Source organism: Punctularia strigosozonata (assembly GCF_000264995.1).
Source record: "Punctularia strigosozonata HHB-11173 SS5 unplaced genomic scaffold PUNSTscaffold_4, whole genome shotgun sequence".
NCBI classification, from domain to species: Eukaryota; Fungi; Basidiomycota; class Agaricomycetes; order Corticiales; family Punctulariaceae; genus Punctularia; species Punctularia strigosozonata.
This window is the reverse complement of record NW_006767436.1, coordinates 2,238,432-2,256,987: the sequence shown is the minus strand read 5'-3', so window position 1 is coordinate 2,256,987 and position 18,556 is coordinate 2,238,432. Positions and strand designations below refer to the sequence as shown.

Sequence of the window (18,556 nt, the reverse complement as noted above, 5' to 3'; positions counted from 1 at the left end):
GAGTCGACAAAATTGCAATAACTTGCTTATCAAGTTACGACAAGCCAATTTGTGAGTTCGGCTTGCGAGTTGGCGGACAGTTTCCCACCCTGCGACCGGACCTAGCGGCGACATTGAGCTGTGGCAGGTCAATGTTTGGCACCCTGACAATCAAGCCGTTCAGCCAAGGCCACGTTTTCATCGTGTGAACCGATTCTCTGCATGGACCAATCGGTAGTGTCGCTGAACGTGGGATAACAGCAGTGCCAACTCGCAAGCTCACGCAAGTCGAACTCGAGGCCCACAAGCCAAGTTGAGTTGTCGTTTTTGCAAGTTGAGTTGAGTTGGAATTGACTTCAACTCAACTTGGCGGCAACACTAGCCCAAGTTTCTTCCTTGGTACATACGGTGAAGTCCTCCGAGCATCGTCTTGCATATTCACGCAAACATGAACAGTTTGAGGTTCGATTGCACCCCTGGAGCGTATATGACTGCTCTACTCTGCATCGCCCCCGGAGGCAGAAGAACGCCAAGGCGAAACCTACGTTGCATTTCACATGCTCGGCTTTTTGGTAACCTGGTTCGCCGGTTCCGGCTTTGCTTATACTACTTACTAGCGGTTCCAAACATGCACCCATACCAACGAGCGCAAGAGATGCAATCCACCTAGATCTTTGCAATGGACCCATCTGATCCCCTGAGCTTCGTGCATAAATCCATCTTGCTCTCTACCGGTCGGCAATATCACTACGTCGATCAGCTGCCCTTGACGTACGACCATGCATCGATTGTGACGCTCGTTTGCGTGCATGGGTTTCCCGATCTTTGGGTACTTGGGTGCTTATGATGGTCTGTTTCCTACTAATGAACTGACGTCTCAGTATGGCTGGCGCTATCAAATCCGCCCTTGGGTGGAACGCGGTTACCGCGTAGTCGTTCCCGACATGCTCGGCTACGGCACTACAGACAAGCCATACGATATCGGAGCTTACACGACGAAGCGCTTGTGCGAGGACCTTGTCGCTTTGTTAGATCATATTGGCGTACGGAAAGCGGCGAGTCATATTTTCTCCTTTGCTCTGCATCATCGAGGTCATTGATCATGTTGTATAGGTTATGATCGGGCACGATTGGGGTGCACCCACGTTCTCGATACCACGCTATCCAACGCTAACCATGTTGTCGTTGCAGGTTCTTTCACGGTTTCGAGGTTCGCTCTCTGGCACCCAGATAGGATCATCGCACTCATCCAGTGAGTGTTGTGAGCTAAGATTTCACTATGGCAATAATTTTGGGGTTGCCAGGTTATCCGTCCCGTACACTCCTCCAGCTCCCGAGTACATATCCGTGGAAGAGATGGCTCGACGTTACTCGAACTTTGCATACCAAGTCTACTTTGCGGACCCATCGTCCACGCAAGAAATAGAGGACAATGTGAGCACGAACGGTGTGATCCTCGCGTGCCATCTCACTGGTGTTGTTATAGCTGTTCGCGTTTTGGAGCCGCGTGTATCGCAAGCCAGGCAGCGGTCATGGGATACTGTCACCCGGGAGTCGTAAATTAGCTATGACCCTCGATGACGTACTCGAACCAGATGGCCTCCTGCTGACCCCTCAGGTTCGTCCACCTGATATCAAGGAACGATGACAGCCAGAGAAGCTGACGCTCGGCACCGCAGGAAACGCAATATTACCGCTCCTTCTTTGAGGGGGCGATGAGGGGGCCACTGAACTACTATCGTACTGCAAGACTCCGCTTCGAGGAAGAGAAAGGTATGGACAACGTCTGGAGAGAGGTCGCGCGCTCATCATTCTGGTCTGTGTCAGCGGCCAACTTGCCAACCACCCTGCCCGCTTCGCTACCAGCTCTGTTGATATGGGGCACCGAGGATCCCACGTGCTTACGGCCCGTCGTCGCCCGTGCACACAAATTCGTGCCATCTTTGCGGGAGGTGTCGGTGGAGGGATGTGGACACTGGATCATGATAGAAGCGAAAGATGCGGTGACGCAAACCGTGCTCGACTTTCTCGACAGTGTCCATCTTTTAGGAGAAAGGCCGGTCGCGGCCAAGTTGTGATAGAGATAGGTCGCTAGGACCAGAACATGTTCTATTTGCTCAGGCGCTTCGCGCGCTGGCCAAGATGCGCAAGCTGGGGTATATACAGTCCGAAGTATCTGCAAGTTCGATGCGAATAAGTTAGGACTATAAGAGTAAGCACGCGTCAACGCGTCGTAGTAACTTCGTCAAGAAGGGAGGTAAAACGTCAGAGCAGCGTGAAGAAAGCGTGGATGACAATGTCGTGAGAACATAGCGAGAGTGGAGTAAGCGTAATGGACGAGAGACTAGCAGCATATGACATGGAGACGAGTCGGGGAGAGCAGATTGACGATACATTCGGTTTCAGGATCATGATGAGATGGGGAGGAGATGAGAGAGCATAGACAGCGTAGCAAAAAAAAACATAGGACAGCGTACGAATTTTGAAAGAGCAGACTTTGATGAGCCGTCCCCCGAAGGGTAAGTTTCTGAGTGTGATGTTTTCCCTTCTTTTTTCTTTACCGGAAGCTGTAGCCAAAGCCGACGTGCTCGCTGGCAGATGGGGGCCGGACGACCACATCGGGGACGCCCGCGTGGTTCATCAGCAATCCGCGCTTCTTCGCCGTCTCCGACCGGGCAAGCTTCAGAGGCTTCAGACCAGCGTTCGTGTTGCCAACCTCCGCAAGCGCTGCGTTCTCCGCAACGGGGTCCATACCCTCTTGCAGTTTCTTCTTGCGACCAAGGGTGAGAGGACGGACGCCGTGCGCGCTCTCCGTCGACACGTTGGCGTTGCGCTCCTGGAGCAGCGAGAGCGGACGAAGGCCGGTAGGCGACGATGACTGCCCGGACGGCGGCGGGGACACCTTGCCCTTGTTCGCCTTCGGCTTGAGCGGGCGAACGGCGCGGGCACCCCACTGCGCAAAGCGACCGGAGGTCGACCTTTGCACATTAGCGCCTTCCGCCGGAGGGGCGTTCTCGTCGCCCGATTTCACGTAAACGATGCTCGAACGCTTCGACTGCGGACGCTCCGTACCGACAGCGGGCTGGTCGTCGGATCGGACGTAGACGATGCTCGACCGGCGGGTGGAAGCAGTGGGCAGCGGCGGGACCGCTTCCTGCGCCACCTTTCTCGCGCGCGCCTTATGGTCGTGCGGCGTGCTCTCGGCCTGCGGGCCGGTGGCGGCGTCCCAGTCGAACAGGGTCACTTCCGAACTCGCGGACGGAGGAACGGGGGCGATCGCCTTCTCGAGGAGCGTCAACAGGGATGAGCGAGCGGTGTCGACACCGGCGGGGACGTCGAGGGAGACCGGCCGGCGTTCGTCTTCTTCCTTGACAACGTCGAGGAGGTGTGGCATGGCGAGCGCGTCGTGGCGTTTCCCTTCTTCCGTGGCAACATTGACGTCCTGCTCGATCTCCCAATTGGAGATATGGAAAGCGTCTTTTCCCAGGCTGAGGCTAACGCGCCATGTCAGTGAGTCGATCCGGTATAAGAAAGCATGCAACTTGCCTAGGCATGCTGAAATGGTGCCGCTTGTGTCCCGACACCTTCTTGGTCCGCAGCCCCCGACCGTTCTTCAGCGGCGTGGAGTGCACCTCCGGAGACGAGAATTCGCCGATGCTGGACCAGTCGCCGTTGCCCGGAGACGTCGGCGCGTCCGAGACCCTGCCGTGGCGCGCAAGCGTGCCGGCCCGCGGCCGGTTCCAGTCCGGCGTGATCTTCATGCCCTCGCCCACCTTGAGCCCAGGGACGAGGATGGGGAGCACCTTGGCAGACAGAGCGTCGATCTGGTTCACGTCATCGACAGCGCCGAAGGAGAAGCCAGAGTCGTTCGCGCCGGGGACGGTCGGGAGCGAGACCGAGGACTGCGAGCGCTTGTGCGTCTTGCGCATCTTGGCGAGGCGGGCGTTCTTGACCGACGGCGGTGTGGGGGGCAGTGGCAAGTTCGGCGGCGCGCTGAGCGGCATCTGGGCGCTGTTCACAGACGAGGTAGAGCGGGAGCGCAGGTGGCCGGTGGTGTTGATGAGGCGCACGCCGCTGGCCGCGGAGGTAACCGCGGCGGCCTGCACGACGGTAACCTGCGCCGAGCCCGTGACGGCAGCCATGGATGCACGTTGCTCGGGCGAGGGAGGGAGCACGAACGTCTTTGCGAGCGCGGAGTAGTGCTTCTGCGCGACCATGACACGCGCGGCGTGCTGGATGCTTGCGTCTGCGCCCGAGTAGTACGATGACGCCTTCGATTCCTTCCGGATCCGGCCCATCTCGGCGCTCGTCGCAGATGCGGGCGTCGGCGGGACAGTGGGCGCGGGAGTATCCTCGTACTGGATCGGCAACGGGGGCGTAACGGGCTCTTCCTCGTCCTGGATTGGCATGACGGATAACTTCGGCTTGGGCTGCAGCATGCCCATTGCGCGGCCAACCTTGCCCTGCCCGTCTTTCGCGTCGCCGTTCACGAGCCAAACGTCGGTGCTGCGCTTGCCTTCGACGACGGTCACACTCCCGCTGCGCTTGTACTCGCGCGAGAGGCGCTCGAGCCCTCCGGGAGACGGGGCACGGTTGACGATCGACGGTGGCTCGCTGTAGCTTTCAAAAAGACCAGAGGGGATCGGGATGGGCGAGCGGAACAGGATGTTGAAGGCCAAAATGGGCGACGACAACGTGGACGACAGGACCAGGAGTATGCTGGCGACGGACGGAGTAACGCCATGGGGCGAGACCGCGAAGAAGTAAGGAAGCGCCAGAGCCTATGGGAAGAGACGCGTCAGGAAACAACTGTGAACGATAGCGCTCTATACTCACGAGGGGAACCCAGATGGTGACAAGCCAACCGACGGTACGGTAGACGGAGACGTCGAGGTCTCCGGACGGGACGGTGGCGATAGAACCCACTCCCTTCTCCGCACGAGCAGCCTCGGGAGCATAGCCATACCCGCCCAACACTTGAGCACTGGACAACGCAGGGGTGATGGGGCGCGAGACAGCCGTAGACGTCGGGGGCAGTTCCGTCGCATACGGTGTGCTAGGCACCGGAGTGTTGGGGCGGACCGCAGCGTACTCGTTGGCGCCCGCGTGGGTGGCGTGCGTCGTCGGGAAGGACCAGGCGGAGAGCGTGGCCTCCGAGTTACCCGAGTTGGAGGTAAGCCACGAGGTCTGCGAGCCCATGCGGAGTCGTTGGTGGTGGTGATGCTCCGGAGGGATCGGCGTCTCTTCGCGCCTGAACGGGTCGACGTCGTCGTTGATGGCCATGCCGGTAGGCGAAATGGGTGTGGGGCCGTACGGCGACGGAAGCGGGGGCACGGGCGGAACGGACGCCTCGCGCGCTCCGGAGGGCGCCGTGCCCGGGGTCGCAGGGCCGAACCAGAACGACGACTTGGGCGCGACCGAGGGCTGGGACGCGGCCATGGCACGCTTGATGCGCATGGAAGTCGGGGTCGGCGGGCGGACCGAGTGATGGGTGGAGAAGGAGAAGGCGGAGATGGAGTCGCGGCGGGAGCTCGCGTTGGAGGTGATCCACGAGCTGCCGTCACGGAGGCCGTCGACGTCTTCCGTGGCGAACGACGGACGCGGCTTCTCCTCGACCTGACGCATGGGCGGCCACTGGTCCGTGGGGCCATCGGAGCGGGTCAGGTTGCGCTTGATCATGACGAGCGTGGCGATGAGGGAGACGAAGCAGGCGCTAGACAGGACGGCGACGGCGGTCGAGTACGCGGCGAGACCGACGAACAGGCTCGACTTGTCGATGGCCGCGAGCGTGGTGGCGACGCCAGCGCCGGTGGCGACCATGATGATTAAGGGTGCCCAGAGGATCCAGTGCTTCCAGCCGAAGGAGACCGGGCGCCCGAGGCGGACGTGTAGCAGGGTCAGAGCGGAGACCACGAGGAGACACGTAGGGCGAAGGGTGATCGCGAGCCAGAGGCGGGCGGCGGAACCGGCGTCGGTAGCGGCGGCAAAGTCTTGAGGGCCGCCGGTCGTCTCGTCGATGGCTTGCCAGACGAAGAGGACGAGCGCGGCGAGGTCGCACGTGGCGAGCCAGATGTGTGATTTATCTGCCGGGGTGAGAGAGCGGAAGTTAGGGAGTCCAAACTCGGACTGCGTGCTGAGGTGAGTGGCTTGTGGTGACGAGGAGGAGGAAAAGGAACGCATACAGGAGGGACATGTCTGCTGAATGGACCAGGAGGCACTGCGAAAGGACATGAGCGCCGACGTGTACAGACGAACCACGATACGTACAGATGGAAATTACTATACGCAGAATGACAAAAGCTGAGCATATGAAGGAGAGCATCGCAAGTGCGAGCGTCGGCACGAGCGGAATCATGTTGAGGTCTTGGGTCGTGTGAGTCGGAGAGAGTCGTGGTAGGGACCGTAGTTGCGTAGGCGGAGAGCGTAGAGCACCGTAGGAGGCCTCGGGTCGTCGGGGAGGCGTCGGACGTGGACCAGTCGAAGCAGACGAGAGAGAACGAAGCGGGGCGGCGGCGCGTTGCCATTTTCAGTCGTTGGTTGGATTTGCTGTTGTGCACTTGTGTGACTTTGTGGGTCCGCAGGAGGACGCGTTCGGGTCAGGTGATGCCGGCCGTCCAGCTCGTGGCATCCTTTGCTGGTGCGAGCCATCTTATCATGGGTAATGCTGGCGCAATGTTGGCGAGCGTAGCATCGTAGCTCGTTGGGACCCGGAGTGAAGATCGTGAGGCGACTTCGAGTTCCTGCATGACGATCGTCCCCGATGTCGCCTTGTCGCCTCGCCAGGCCAGCCACGCGGTCGAGGAGTCGTCTCTGACACGCACAGACTCTGATACGGTCGCCGTTGTAGACAGAGCCGCTCGTCGACGATGAACGTCGTCCTTTCGTCTCTGTCACTGTGTCAGTGTTATCGCTGCGCTCATGACATGACACAGCCACCGCGTACTGAAAGAATCACATGCACATGCACCTGCTATGACGATGAGCGCATACGCCCGCCAGAAGCTCGGCGTGCGGCCGTGTCCTGTCCCGTACGGCTGCCTCCAGCGCTGCAGCCCGCTCTCGTCCGCCGTCGCCGGTCCCCGCATAATCCTGACATAGACCAAGCTCGCACGCATATACCAACCTCTGCATATCACAATCTTACACACGCATCACACCTGCACTCTGTTCCACGACACATTCGCATGACATAGACCGACCGCCAGATCGACTCGTATGAACTACCTGCGCGGCGCCGTGAGCGCCATCAGCGCGCCGTATCAGTACTACAAGGAGCTGCCCCCGCTCAACCCCGCAACCCTCACCGGCGCGATCGACGTCATCGTCGTCCGCAACCCGACCGACGACGGCGGCCATGAGCTCCGATGTTCGCCGTTCCACGTCCGCTTTGGAAAATGGCAGGTTCTCCGTCCCGGGGACAAGAAGGTGAGCCCACGACGGTCTTCTCAACTCTCTCGCGTAATAATCAAAATCGTGCTGGCGCTGTGCGGGCTTAGGTGAATGTCTCCGTGAACGGTCGACCCGTGCCGTACAACATGAAGATCGGAGAGGCAGGCGAGGCCTTCTTCGTCTTCGAGACCGACGCCGAGGTGCCCCAGGACCTCATCACGAGCCCCATTCTCGAGGCTACCCAGCCCGGCCAATCCAACGCCCAAGTATCCCGCCAGGAAGTCCAAGCCGGCCGCTTCGGCGCTCCCGTCTCGCCCTCCGAAGACGATTCTACCGTGCCCGACTTCGACCTCGACGCCTCCGCTCGACCGTCCGCCTCTGCTACCCCGGAAGCGGAGCACGAGAAGCAGAGTGCGACCGAGAACGTGCTCAAGGCTCTCAACCCAACGTCGCTCATGGCCGACACCGTTACCCTCGGCAAAGCCGTCGCCCACGCCGCGGTGGAGACGAACAAGGAAGAGAAGGATCGTCTGAAGGACAGGATGGAAGCCGCACGAAACGTTCACCAGCACCTTCGGGAAGACGGTCTCGAGGCCTTGTATGGGAAGCATTCCGCCGACAAGGGAGACGAGGCGTTACCGGATGCGCATCCGGAAGCAGTGCAACCATCGGAGATCGTGGACGCCGGAGGTTTGCAGATTTCGCCTCGTACTCTTGGATCGCCAACTGAACACCATCCCTTCTGTCATCCAGATGTTGTGATCGACCGGGCCGGGTATCATGCACCCCGCAGAGAGTCTACCGAATCTACCATCACCGAACATGACTACGCCTCCTCCAATCCAAGCCCCGAGGCAGGCCCTAGCTCGACCGCACCCCAAACGCCGGAAACCGAACCCGATTCCGTCCCCTTGCCCTTCATCCGCGCCACTTCCGAACCCCCTCTCGACACCGACGAGTCCCAACCCCACTCTCAGCCTCCCCACCGCCCCCATCATGCAACCGCCGCCTCCATGTCCAACTTCATCTCTTCGCCTACACGCCGCAGCCCGACCCGCGTCAAGACGTCTTCCAACATGACCTTGCGCCCGCCAGGCGCCGGCGAGGACGACGAATACCTGTGGGAGTGGGGGGCGTTCCCGCAGCGCTCGCCTGCAAAAGAGGTCTTCCCGTCCATCGGCAGCGGCCGTGGTATCGAGGCCGTCATGCGCAGCGACGTGAACGGCAATGTCAACAGCGACTCGGACAACGAGCGAAGCAGGCCGAAACGGAGCCGGAGCGTACCCCGCGAGCCGGAATTCGAGGGTGTTGAGCAGCGGGGTCGTGTCACGACGCCGCCGGAGGTGGCATTCGGGGCGGGCGGGCGGCTGCTGCCCGAGCGGAACGACACGACGCGCTTTCGACTCGCGATCGAGGGGCGGCGAGTGTGGTTCGAGCTCAGCGTGATCCCCGCGATCGCCAGCTATGCCGGGACCAAGGGGAAGAGGAACGCGGGAAAGAGCGCTGACCAGGCGGAGACCGGGCATGTGCTCGGCGAGTGGGGCGAGGTTGACGCGGCGGTGGAGTTCGAAAAGGGTAAGGTGAACTGGAGACGATTCTTGGACGACGATGGTGTGTTGCAAGACGACGGACTCGTAATCCGGTGGGCGGAGGACAAGTGCGTCGCTCCCTGAGGAACATGATCCTCGTACATGACAGCTAACCCGTTCCCAGGTATATCACCCGCCAGGACGGCTCTCCGCTCATGGAGGCTCTCGCACTCTGGCGCGACGCGGCGCGCAAAGAAGAGTCCGCTACGCGCTCGCGCTCGCTCGCCCCGCTTCCTGAAGAAGATCGCGCGACCGCGGAGTTCGACGAACCGCTCTCCTCCGGCGAGGATCCGTTGTCTTCGGGCGACGAGCGGGAGCGATCGAACACGCCGCAGGCGGCGTCACCCAAGGCGTCGCGGAGGACGTCAGCGTGGATGACGCGGTGGTGGAGCCGGAGCCAGACGACGGATCCTGCCGCGACAAGTGGCGAGAGACGACCGGAACTCAAGCATGCGGGGACTACTCCCCTAGAGACGGTAAGCTGGCTAATAACTCCTTGAACCTTGCGCGCCTCACAGGGCATCGCATATGTAGGAAGTCAGAGCAACGCAATCTGAGCAAGTTCCGGTTCCTGCAGCCTCGCCTGCTCCGTCGGTCGCTTCTGCTCCGCCGATGCACGACGGCCGATCACTGACGGCGCCAGCTCGAGTGCCTTCACCTTCACCTCCTTCCGCGGAAGAAACGAAATTCGTGAAGACGCTCCGGTTGTCCTCCGACCAGCTGGTATGTGCTGACCATTATTATCCAGGACGTGTCTTAACCGTAAGACCCGATCATTTAGAAAGCGCTCAACCTAAGAGCTGGGCCTAACAGCATCACGTTTTCCCTATCCGCCTCTGGTGCTGTCGCTTGCACTGCGCGGATCTTCCTCTGGGAGTCGACGGACTTGATTGTGATATCTGACATTGACGGGACGATCACCAAGTAAGTTTTTAGCTCTGCTCGGGAGCGAATTACAACAGTTCACCGTGGCGAAGGTCAGACGCGCTCGGGCACGTATTCACCATGATCGGCCGTGACTGGACCCATACGGGCGTCGCCAAGCTGTACACGGACATCACTCGGAATGGCTACAAGATCATGTATCTCACCTCTCGCGCCATAGGACAGGCCGATTCGACCCGAGATTATCTCAAGGGCGTCAAGCAGAACGACTATCAGCTTCCAGAAGGCCCCGTTATTATGAGCCCGGACCGGTTAATCGCGTCGTTGCATCGGTACTGAACTTATTGCTTGGGTCGCGCGAGCAGAGACGGCTGATAACGACTGTCTATACTCTCAGGGAGGTGATCATGCGCAAGCCGGAGGTGTTCAAGATGGCCTGTCTACGCGACATACAGCGCCTGTTCGGTGAAACGAATCGGAACCCGTTCTACGCTGGCTTCGGCAACCGAATTACGGACGCCTTGTCGTACCGCTCGGTCAACGTTCCGAGCTCTCGCATCTTCACCATCGACTCGAGCGGCGAAGTCAAGATGGAGCTCCTCGAGCTCGCTGGTTACAAGTCATCGTAGGTTACGGAATTGGTTCTCGTAAACAGTCACCTAACTGACGTGAACCACAGCTACATCCACATGACGGACCTCGTGGATCAGATGTTCCCGCCGGTGCAGCGCAAATGGCAAGCCGAGTTCACGGACTTCAACTACTGGAAACCCCCGATCCCGGACATCCCTCTGCCCGACCTGTCGCCGCCGTCGCCAGCGTTGAGCGCACGCTCGGACACCTCCAACCAGAGTACGTTGGCCAGACTACGTAACCTCAGTCTCATGGGTGGGCGGCCGAAATCGTTCCAGCTTCCACCGCCGGCGACCGAAGCGGGCGACGCGGAGGAGCGCGCGCTGTCGCAGCGTCATCGCCACAAGGACGCCCAGCTGCGGCAAATGTCCTCCTTCGAGCGCCTGAGCCAGACGCTCGGCCTCTCCTCCGCCTCGACAGTCGGCGACAGCAGGCGGAGCGAGAGCCCCGTGTCCTCGTCCACGTTCCTCGAATCCGGCTCCGAGGATGAGGACGGCGAGTACGACTCGGGCGAGGACTGGGCACGCAAGCGGCGCAAGAGGGAGCGGCGGACGAGTATGGAGAGCATGCCTGGATCGCTCCCGGGCTCCGAGGCCGACTACCAGTTCGGGCTGCACGAGGAGGAGGAAGGCAACCTCGAAGAGGGTGAGGCGGATGTTGGGTACGGGTATGAGGGAGGATCTGACGAGGAGGATCCTGCGGAGGCGGATTTCGATGAGGATCTGCTTGCTGCTGGCGAGATGCAGAATGTACCCTTCCTATAGGTTGAGGATATTATGCTATTGCCCCTTGGACGCCATTCGCTCCGCACCTAGCCTGTGTGAATAAACCCTACCACGACCGCATGAGCTTTCGTTTCGCTCTGCATTGCCTGAGAATATCAGTATAAAGTATCCCACACTCCGCTCCAAATATGGGGAAGACAATTCACGGGTAACAGGTACAAGGATAGTCATTCATGGCATAACGATAGCGACGACAGCTGAAGGAAGCAACAATACACGACAAGGACGCCATATTTTCATCGTCCCTCATACGATGGGCCGTTTCAAGCTTAATCGGCTGTAAACGTACAACGTCGCAGCTGTTGTGGCAACATGATAGCGCTTGATTCTCAGGATGACATCCTTACTGCTAATGAGCAGCAGGCCGCGACCGCCTATGGAAGGCTAGGCGAGATTCCAGTCATTCTTAATAAGGCTGGAGCCTCTCTCCTGTAAACTGATTGAAGGTTGATCCACGTTATCGATATGGAAACTTACCGCTATGATATAGATAGGAACCTGAGTATGCGCGCTGGGGACGAATGGCTGACCGCTGGAGTCAGGATGCCACACGCTGGCAGTGGATCAGAAGGGTGTAACTCACCAAAACACTACCATCGATGATCCTGAGGCCTTTCGTCCCTTTCACCTTCAAGTCGGGGTCCACGCACCCAGACGATGAGTTGCTGGCGGTCATTTGACACGACCCGACAGCATGAAAAATCTGTCACGTATAAGGATCCCTTGCAAGGGAAATGCAAATGCGCGCACGCACTGTGCCAGCGTTTTCCCTGGAATATTGCAATAACTCCGCATCTGTCGTCGCATTTGCAAACGCGCCAAATTCCGCGATGATATATCCATTCCATGCAGGCGAGTTCTCTACGAAGCGACGAGCAGCTTTCAGGGCCTTGACCATGATCTGGGCGTCCAGATCGGTGCCGAGAATGTTGGGGTTGATCAGCGGAGGATCGAACGGATCACTGGATCGAAGAGACACAGTGCCACCTATTATGTTGGTAAGTCAATGTCGGAAAACTTGCGTGTGACCACCTACGTGCAGTAGGCGAGATCACACCAACATCAATCGTAAAGAAGTTCAGCCCGCTAGGTGCAGCACCGCCGACAAAGCCACTCTATAAACCGTGTCAGCAGCAGAGCAAACGAGCGGGGTAGATTTCCGAGCGTACGGCGAATAGGAACTCGTAATGCGCAGAGTGGGGGCCTGATGACGGGTCGGAGGCGCCCTGAAAGATGGAGTCGTTGAGCGGTATGCGCTCCCATGCGTACATATCGGGCAGCGTGAAGCTGAAGGGCCCGGTACGCGTGGCTTCCCATTGCGCGAGTGCGGCAGCGAAGTTAGTCGAGTTTCCGAGGAAGGTCTCGAACGTGCGGTTCGAGTTTACCGTCCAGGACGCTGGAACGAGCGGATGGTCGGACAATCCCTTTCCGACGTCTGGAAGGTTAACAACGGACGTGATGTTGAGCGGGGCGAGGACCTGTGGGTCCCCGATACCCGACAGGAGAAGCAGCTAGAGCAACGAGCAGATTAAACGTACGGAAGTCGGAAATTGAGTTCTATGATGTACCTGCGCGGTATTGAATGTTCCTGCAGCCAGTATGATTTCTTTCGTCGCGACCACAGTATACCTTGGACCTAACAAAATGGTCACACGATGCCGCGAGTTAGGATCTTTCATTCTCACCTGTGGCATTGGTAGCGAACTCGACCGTGTCGAATACCGGTATTCCATCCTGAGCAGAGCTGGCTGAAACCTTCGTTGCCTGAGCATGTAGCATCACATGCAAATTCGATCTGGTCGTGAAGCCATCCAGATACGCTGTGGCTGCGCTGCTCCTGGTGCCATTCCCAATTGTCGCTTGCGCCCATCCTATACCATGTATGTGGTCAAGAAAAGCTCGGGTAGGAGATACAGAACTGGAAAGCTCACCGACTCCCAGAACATTGCCGTCGTTAGCATCCAGCCTGTACGGAAATTGCAGCGGCTGCTCGATGGTGGTTTTGATCACACGCGGGGCAGACGGCCAGAAGTAGTTCGTCACGCTGACGTCCACGAGACCGTTTTGGTGATGCACCAGTGGATCATATCGGGGGTCAAACACTGAGGGTGTTGGCGGTATGAAAAGCTCGTTCTACCACAGACGGCGCTTTAGTACCAGATAGCATGATTCGTTGAGATGGTTCCACCTTTCGAATCCAGGGTTGTATGCTGTCCCAAGACCATCCTGAATCCCCGGTGATTGCAGAATAATTGTCCCAATCGTTATCAGAACCTCTGGTATAAACCATCAAGTCTAATTGAAATTTAGCGCAGGTCGGAGAGCGCAAGCTTCAAAGTAATTTACTGATCGAGCTGCTACCTCCGAGAAGTTTGCCTCGGAAATATGGGATCTCTCTGTCATCTAAACCTGGTTGTGGGGTAGTCGTATAGTTCCAGTCATATTGGGAGCCCCATAAAGCAGGTGCTAGTAATGGAATTTCCGAGTCCAGCACGCCGTGGTTCCTGATACGGACAGAACAACTTTCAGTGAGCATCATTCCAATCAATGTTCCGTAAACTCACGTCACTCCAGCTTCAAGGACGAGGACAGTCACGTTTGCATCTTCCGTCAGCCTGGTAGATGGCTTGAGCGTGCTTTTAGCGTAGCGAAGTAAAAAACTATATACCTGTTGGCTACCACAAGCCCCGAAGTCCCGCCTTGACGAATGTTGAGTCCACGTAATGATACAGTACGTCGACCAACTTACCACCAATGACAACAAAATCGTAGATCGAGCTAGGTAGTTGCGAGACATCGTCGTAGACAACAGCGAGGGCGGCCGGTATGACGGCGAGAAGAGTCGCACCGAGGAGCTGCATGTTCGAATCTCGAGTGTCTTGCAGCCGCTTCTTCGTATCTGGGACCGATTCTTATAGAAATCCCATCTTGGCTGCCTGACTAAAACGGGATTAATGCAGGTTTCCAAAGATCACCTTCTGGGCTCATTCTTGACGGTGTGAGCGTCGGGCTCGAAAACCACAGGAGAAATGGGACGAAATCACCGAGGAGATGCGCCCCAGGATTAGGCAGGAACAGCGTATTTCGGATAGCCAGCCGGCCCAGGAACACACATAACCGGCTGCAGCGGACCTAGTGTGTGAAATGAAGATCAACAAGATCAGGTCAGTTCCCACCATTCACGGATACGAAAGGCAGGATACGAGCTGGGCACGAGTGAAGAATGAACCAAGATTGGCTGGACGATCCCCCATTTGGCATTCGTCACGGCATGCGCTAGGTGGGGCGCACGTTCAGATGGATGAAGGGCGGAGAGTCCGTCAACACGCGCATTAGAGCTGATTTGCAGCGGATAAATATTAGAGACGAATTCATTTCGCACTCTCATTGGTGGAGAAGCAAGTTGATCGAGGGTTTCCGTGGAGAAATATTGGCTGCAAATCAGCTCTATTGCATCGCTGACCCGTGAGGGAGACCGGGAGTTTTTACATATCGACCGTTGTAGGTCAGTGGTTGGTCAGCGGCGTTGGCCTAAAAGCCGGTGATCTATCGATCCGTTCCGGGTCGGCAGAGCAGAGGCAGAAAGAATATAAATGAACCGCGAGGCCTACGGGCCTTCTGGCAATACAAGGCGCGCACGAAGGGTTTCTGGAGCTGCGATAATCTAAATGCGTTTTTTCGCTATCACAAGCTGGCCTCAACAAACCCATGAGCCAGTGCCGTTGGCAGCTTGCTGAGAACGCGATATTCGGCTAGAGCAGCCTGCGCTAGAAAATTCCTCGCATCGATCGTGTGGCCGGCAGAGAACCATCACGATGGCGTTCGCAGAACAAGACGCCACGATCGGTGCAGCGAAGGAGACAAACATCAGGCGTGCACAAACCCTAGACTCGCGGCGTCGCTCAAGTTATACCCAAACCTGTGGTCATAGTATGTAAGTATGTGCTCACCGAAGTTCGCGACCTAGGTACCATACTTATGTCACTCGGCTAGCAAGGCAACTTCCGTGCGAGTTCCGAGTCCTCTCCATCCTGTACCTGCCCCCTGGCGCTGCGAGGCATCGGAAGGCATGCCGCTCAAGACGTGACCTACCCAGTTGGGATCAGTGAGCGGTGTCAAATCATCGCGCCGCGAAAGTTGCTGAAAGGGCTCTGGATCAGCCGAAATGCATAATGGAGGACGGAAGATGCACGCGAACCCGCTTGACTCTGTCGTACGGCGCCTCCCATCCACTCGTCTCGCGCACAATTCTTGACGGCGAAGAACTGAAGGAGTGATATATCCGGGTATCGTGCATGCGGAACAGAACGTTGTCCACACGGAGGGTAAACCGCGCTAGGACGAAGAAGCAGCTGGGCATCACACGCTATCGGGAATGCAATGGAGCGACAGTAGCCAGTGAAGATTAGACTAGAGCCTCTAGTATGAGAAGAGAAACTAACGATGCGGACGAGCAGATGGGAGGCACCGTTGTCGTGAAGTTCATCTTCGAAAACCGGGATCTCCGCGTAAAAGAGAATAGGGTCGCGTCTGCTCAGTTCGGCAATGGGTATGGCTTGCAACGGATCGCTTGGATCTGCGGGATGCCATGGAATAAAACCGTCTGGCGCAATCACGGGCTTTTCGTCGACTTCATCCGGCGAAATAGCCTCAAGGTGACCGGAGTAAACGGTAGTATAAGTCCAGTCGTACTGTTTGGTGGCGGACGTTTGTGGTAACGGAATAGCAGACGACGATCCAGTACTGCGCCGATGGGGCTGAGACCTCGGGTGCACATAGCCCAGAATCGAGGACGCTCACCGACTCTTGAGCCACGCATCTGCGTAGCCGACCTTGACGACGCCGTCTCCCTCTTGTGCATCTCCAGACCGCACCCCTGCAAGGGCATCGGCGGTTCTGAACGCGTATTTCCATCCTGAAGCACGGTGCTCTAGTGTAAGCACGTTGTGTGCAAAGGTCATCTCCGGCAACGGTATGCCCAGCTGAGCTTGCAGGGCGTCGGCATCGACAGCGCTAGCGATCGGATTGGTGCACGCTGTGATGGACCATCCGTTTATTTGTATCGTGCGGGAGTTCGGAGACTCGAGCAATTTGTGCTCAGGTAGATCTGTGGAAGATGCCATCACTGGTCTGCAAGCGTTGAGTAGAGAACGGCGTGTTGAGACGCGTCTTGCATTTCGCATTGACCGCGTTGCGTGTAGCCATGGACTTGAACTCGCGCTCGTCGACGCCGGAGGCACCTCCACAGGATCTGTGGTCTTCGATATTAGACTCGGTCTCCTCATCTCGGTCTATACCCGCGAAGAACGTGCTTATCCTTGGCGAGCCTTCTGCCGGGAAGTCATCACTGACCTCCGCTCTACTTCAAAAACCGCCCGAGGAGGACACTGCAGAGGGTCAAGATTTCGCGCTTGGTTATGACTGGGCAGATGTCCGCGATGACGCCGACGAAGGTGAGCCGCTCCAGACCTCTCTAACGTATGCGACTGTTCAACCTCGAGCAGATACCTTAGCAAGGCTGTCGGTGTACACCGTACCATCATCAGCACCATCGTATACCGCCTTGTTACCCCACTTTCTACCTCCGCGTTCTGCTTTGCCTCATACGGCGGTCATTATTGTCCTAGACTGGACGCGACCATGGACATTCGTGGAGCAATTACTCAAATGGCTTGTGTGGGTTGAGTTCTGGACTCAAGGTGATGGTTCACGGGACCTGGAGATTGTTCGCGAAGAGAACCGCGAGAGACGTATGTACACTACAAGATTTTGGTGAGACCGAGAGACTGATTTGCGCAGTGCAATCCTATCTGCAGCACTACGCGGAGCCCTCCTCGGAACCTCTATCCGCAGCAGCCACGCATTCGGACACGCTACTCCCGCTGGGTCAAGGTACACTGACTCACAATGCCTCGGGTGTGCCGGTCATAGTCGTGTGCACGAAAGCTGATTTGATCGACGAGAACAATGATTTGGTTGGTGTAGGTGCCTCGGGCATGGGAGGCATGGTGAAGGGTAAAGGTGGTGAATGGGAAGAACGTACAGACAGCGTGATGCAGATACTCAGGACGATATGTCTGAAGTGTGCGTGGCTTCACACCGCTTGTGGTTGTCGCCAGCGCTCACGACTCCACCAGACGGCGCGGCTCTGTTTTACACAACACCACTGCCTGCCACTCTACAGGTGGTTAGGCAGTATGCATTGCATCTCCTCTTCGTCCCTCCAGCGCCGTCATCAGGGATGTCGTCCGCTGATGGACTGGCCCCAGCTCGTAATCCTTTCTCTTTCCAACACAAGCCGAATACGCTGGACCGCGATCGCATTGTAGTGCCTGCTGGCTGGGATAGCTGGGGGAAGATAACAGTGCTTCGCGAAGGCTTTGATCCAAAGGCATGGGGCGAAGCTTGGGAGCGCGATTTGGACGCCATGAACGGGGAACCTTCGGAAGAGCCAGGAGCCCGCAAGTTGTTCAATGCACTCGTTCCGGATCAAGCACCGAAGGTGAGTTGCTGCACCTTCGCACACACATGCTATGCGGCTGAGCTATACTTTGGCTAAAGCCCCCGCCTTTACCGCCTTTCAACAATCCCACGCCAGAGCAAGCATTCCTTGCCAAACACTACGACGAGAACGCGAAGAAGCCTGATCGCGATCCGAGAGGTGCCTTCCGTAACCCTGCGGAACCCGCTATGGGTATTGTCGGTCCCCTCGGTAGCAGTAGCTTTGCTTTACCGAACGTTGAGCGAGCGCTGAGCGAGATGGAGGGTGGTGCGCTCGGGGGTGTTAGCGACAAGCTAAACGTCAGTGTGGCTGGCAAGCGTACTTCGTCACGGCCATCTGCATCTGCCATGGCCGCCAGTGCCAGCTCGGGAAGGGCTTCGGCTGCCTCGCCTATCTCGCCCACCACACCTGGTTCCGCTGGCGGTCAAACGCAGCACCAAGTGCTTCACAACTTCTTCCAAAGCTTGTTGACACCTAAAGACCGAGCCTTAGCTGGTGGCAACATCTCCCGGTCTACTTCAACGAAACCCAATGGGACGGAGGAGAGCAATGGCTCGTAAATTGTACGATATCTGCTCTTGCACCGATACCCAACCATAATTTGTTACCATTTCGTGACTGGGCTCCTGATTTCTCTCCGGAAATGCGATGTCCGATTGCAGCGGAGCTGAACCAAATTGACGCCACAATTTCCATACAACAGTAAACAATTCCCAGCTTTCTTCCCAACCATATCGACAACCCAAGGGCCCTTGGTGGCACTGGCAGGCTCAGTATATTATAACCCAAAGAAC

General features: G+C 57.7%; 6 protein-coding genes across 6 annotated transcripts; 3 read left to right on the top strand and 3 right to left on the bottom strand.

The window, feature by feature from the left end:
- Positions 1-658: 658 nt before the first annotated feature.
- Positions 659-2,057, top strand: PUNSTDRAFT_112781 (alpha/beta-hydrolase; the record flags this gene model as incomplete). Its single annotated transcript, XM_007382449.1, has 7 exons — positions 659-808; positions 861-1,034; positions 1,093-1,114; positions 1,171-1,231; positions 1,284-1,413; positions 1,659-1,752; positions 1,807-2,057. The coding sequence occupies 7 exons, from the start codon at positions 659-661 to the stop codon at positions 2,055-2,057; spliced, it is 882 nt and encodes a 293-aa protein (XP_007382511.1).
- Positions 2,058-2,307: 250 nt separating this feature from the next.
- On the bottom strand, positions 2,308-6,334 carry PUNSTDRAFT_119820 (uncharacterized protein; the record flags this gene model as incomplete). Its single annotated transcript, XM_007382448.1, has 6 exons — positions 2,308-3,473; positions 3,526-4,079; positions 4,113-4,760; positions 4,816-6,105; positions 6,162-6,196; positions 6,247-6,334. 6 exons carry the CDS (start codon positions 6,332-6,334, stop codon positions 2,537-2,539), a joined length of 3,552 nt encoding a protein of 1,183 aa, XP_007382510.1. The 3' UTR covers positions 2,308-2,536.
- Positions 6,335-7,194: 860 nt separating this feature from the next.
- Positions 7,195-11,272, top strand: PUNSTDRAFT_125583 (LNS2-domain-containing protein; the record flags this gene model as incomplete). Its single annotated transcript, XM_007382447.1, has 9 exons — positions 7,195-7,404; positions 7,476-8,058; positions 8,122-9,025; positions 9,082-9,433; positions 9,492-9,680; positions 9,739-9,881; positions 9,935-10,174; positions 10,240-10,467; positions 10,522-11,272. The coding sequence occupies 9 exons, from the start codon at positions 7,195-7,197 to the stop codon at positions 11,237-11,239; spliced, it is 3,567 nt and encodes a 1,188-aa protein (XP_007382509.1). The 3' UTR covers positions 11,240-11,272.
- Positions 11,273-11,644: 372 nt separating this feature from the next.
- On the bottom strand, positions 11,645-14,121 carry PUNSTDRAFT_65546 (alcohol oxidase; the record flags this gene model as incomplete). Its single annotated transcript, XM_007382446.1, has 13 exons — positions 11,645-11,785; positions 11,844-11,963; positions 12,015-12,247; positions 12,297-12,375; positions 12,430-12,771; positions 12,829-12,896; positions 12,946-13,131; positions 13,192-13,393; positions 13,449-13,555; positions 13,607-13,764; positions 13,825-13,875; positions 13,929-13,959; positions 14,010-14,121. 13 exons carry the CDS (start codon positions 14,119-14,121, stop codon positions 11,645-11,647), a joined length of 1,830 nt encoding a protein of 609 aa, XP_007382508.1.
- Positions 14,122-15,241: 1,120 nt separating this feature from the next.
- Positions 15,242-16,383, bottom strand: PUNSTDRAFT_64015 (type 2A phosphatase activator TIP41; the record flags this gene model as incomplete). Its single annotated transcript, XM_007382445.1, has 4 exons — positions 15,242-15,400; positions 15,459-15,626; positions 15,703-16,003; positions 16,076-16,383. The coding sequence occupies 4 exons, from the start codon at positions 16,381-16,383 to the stop codon at positions 15,242-15,244; spliced, it is 936 nt and encodes a 311-aa protein (XP_007382507.1).
- An 80-nt stretch (positions 16,384-16,463) lies between these two features.
- Positions 16,464-18,477, top strand: PUNSTDRAFT_100923 (DLIC-domain-containing protein; the record flags this gene model as incomplete). Its single annotated transcript, XM_007382444.1, has 5 exons — positions 16,464-16,713; positions 16,765-17,010; positions 17,060-17,344; positions 17,398-17,762; positions 17,822-18,477. 5 exons carry the CDS (start codon positions 16,464-16,466, stop codon positions 18,320-18,322), a joined length of 1,647 nt encoding a protein of 548 aa, XP_007382506.1. The 3' UTR covers positions 18,323-18,477.
- Positions 18,478-18,556: the final 79 nt, after the last annotated feature.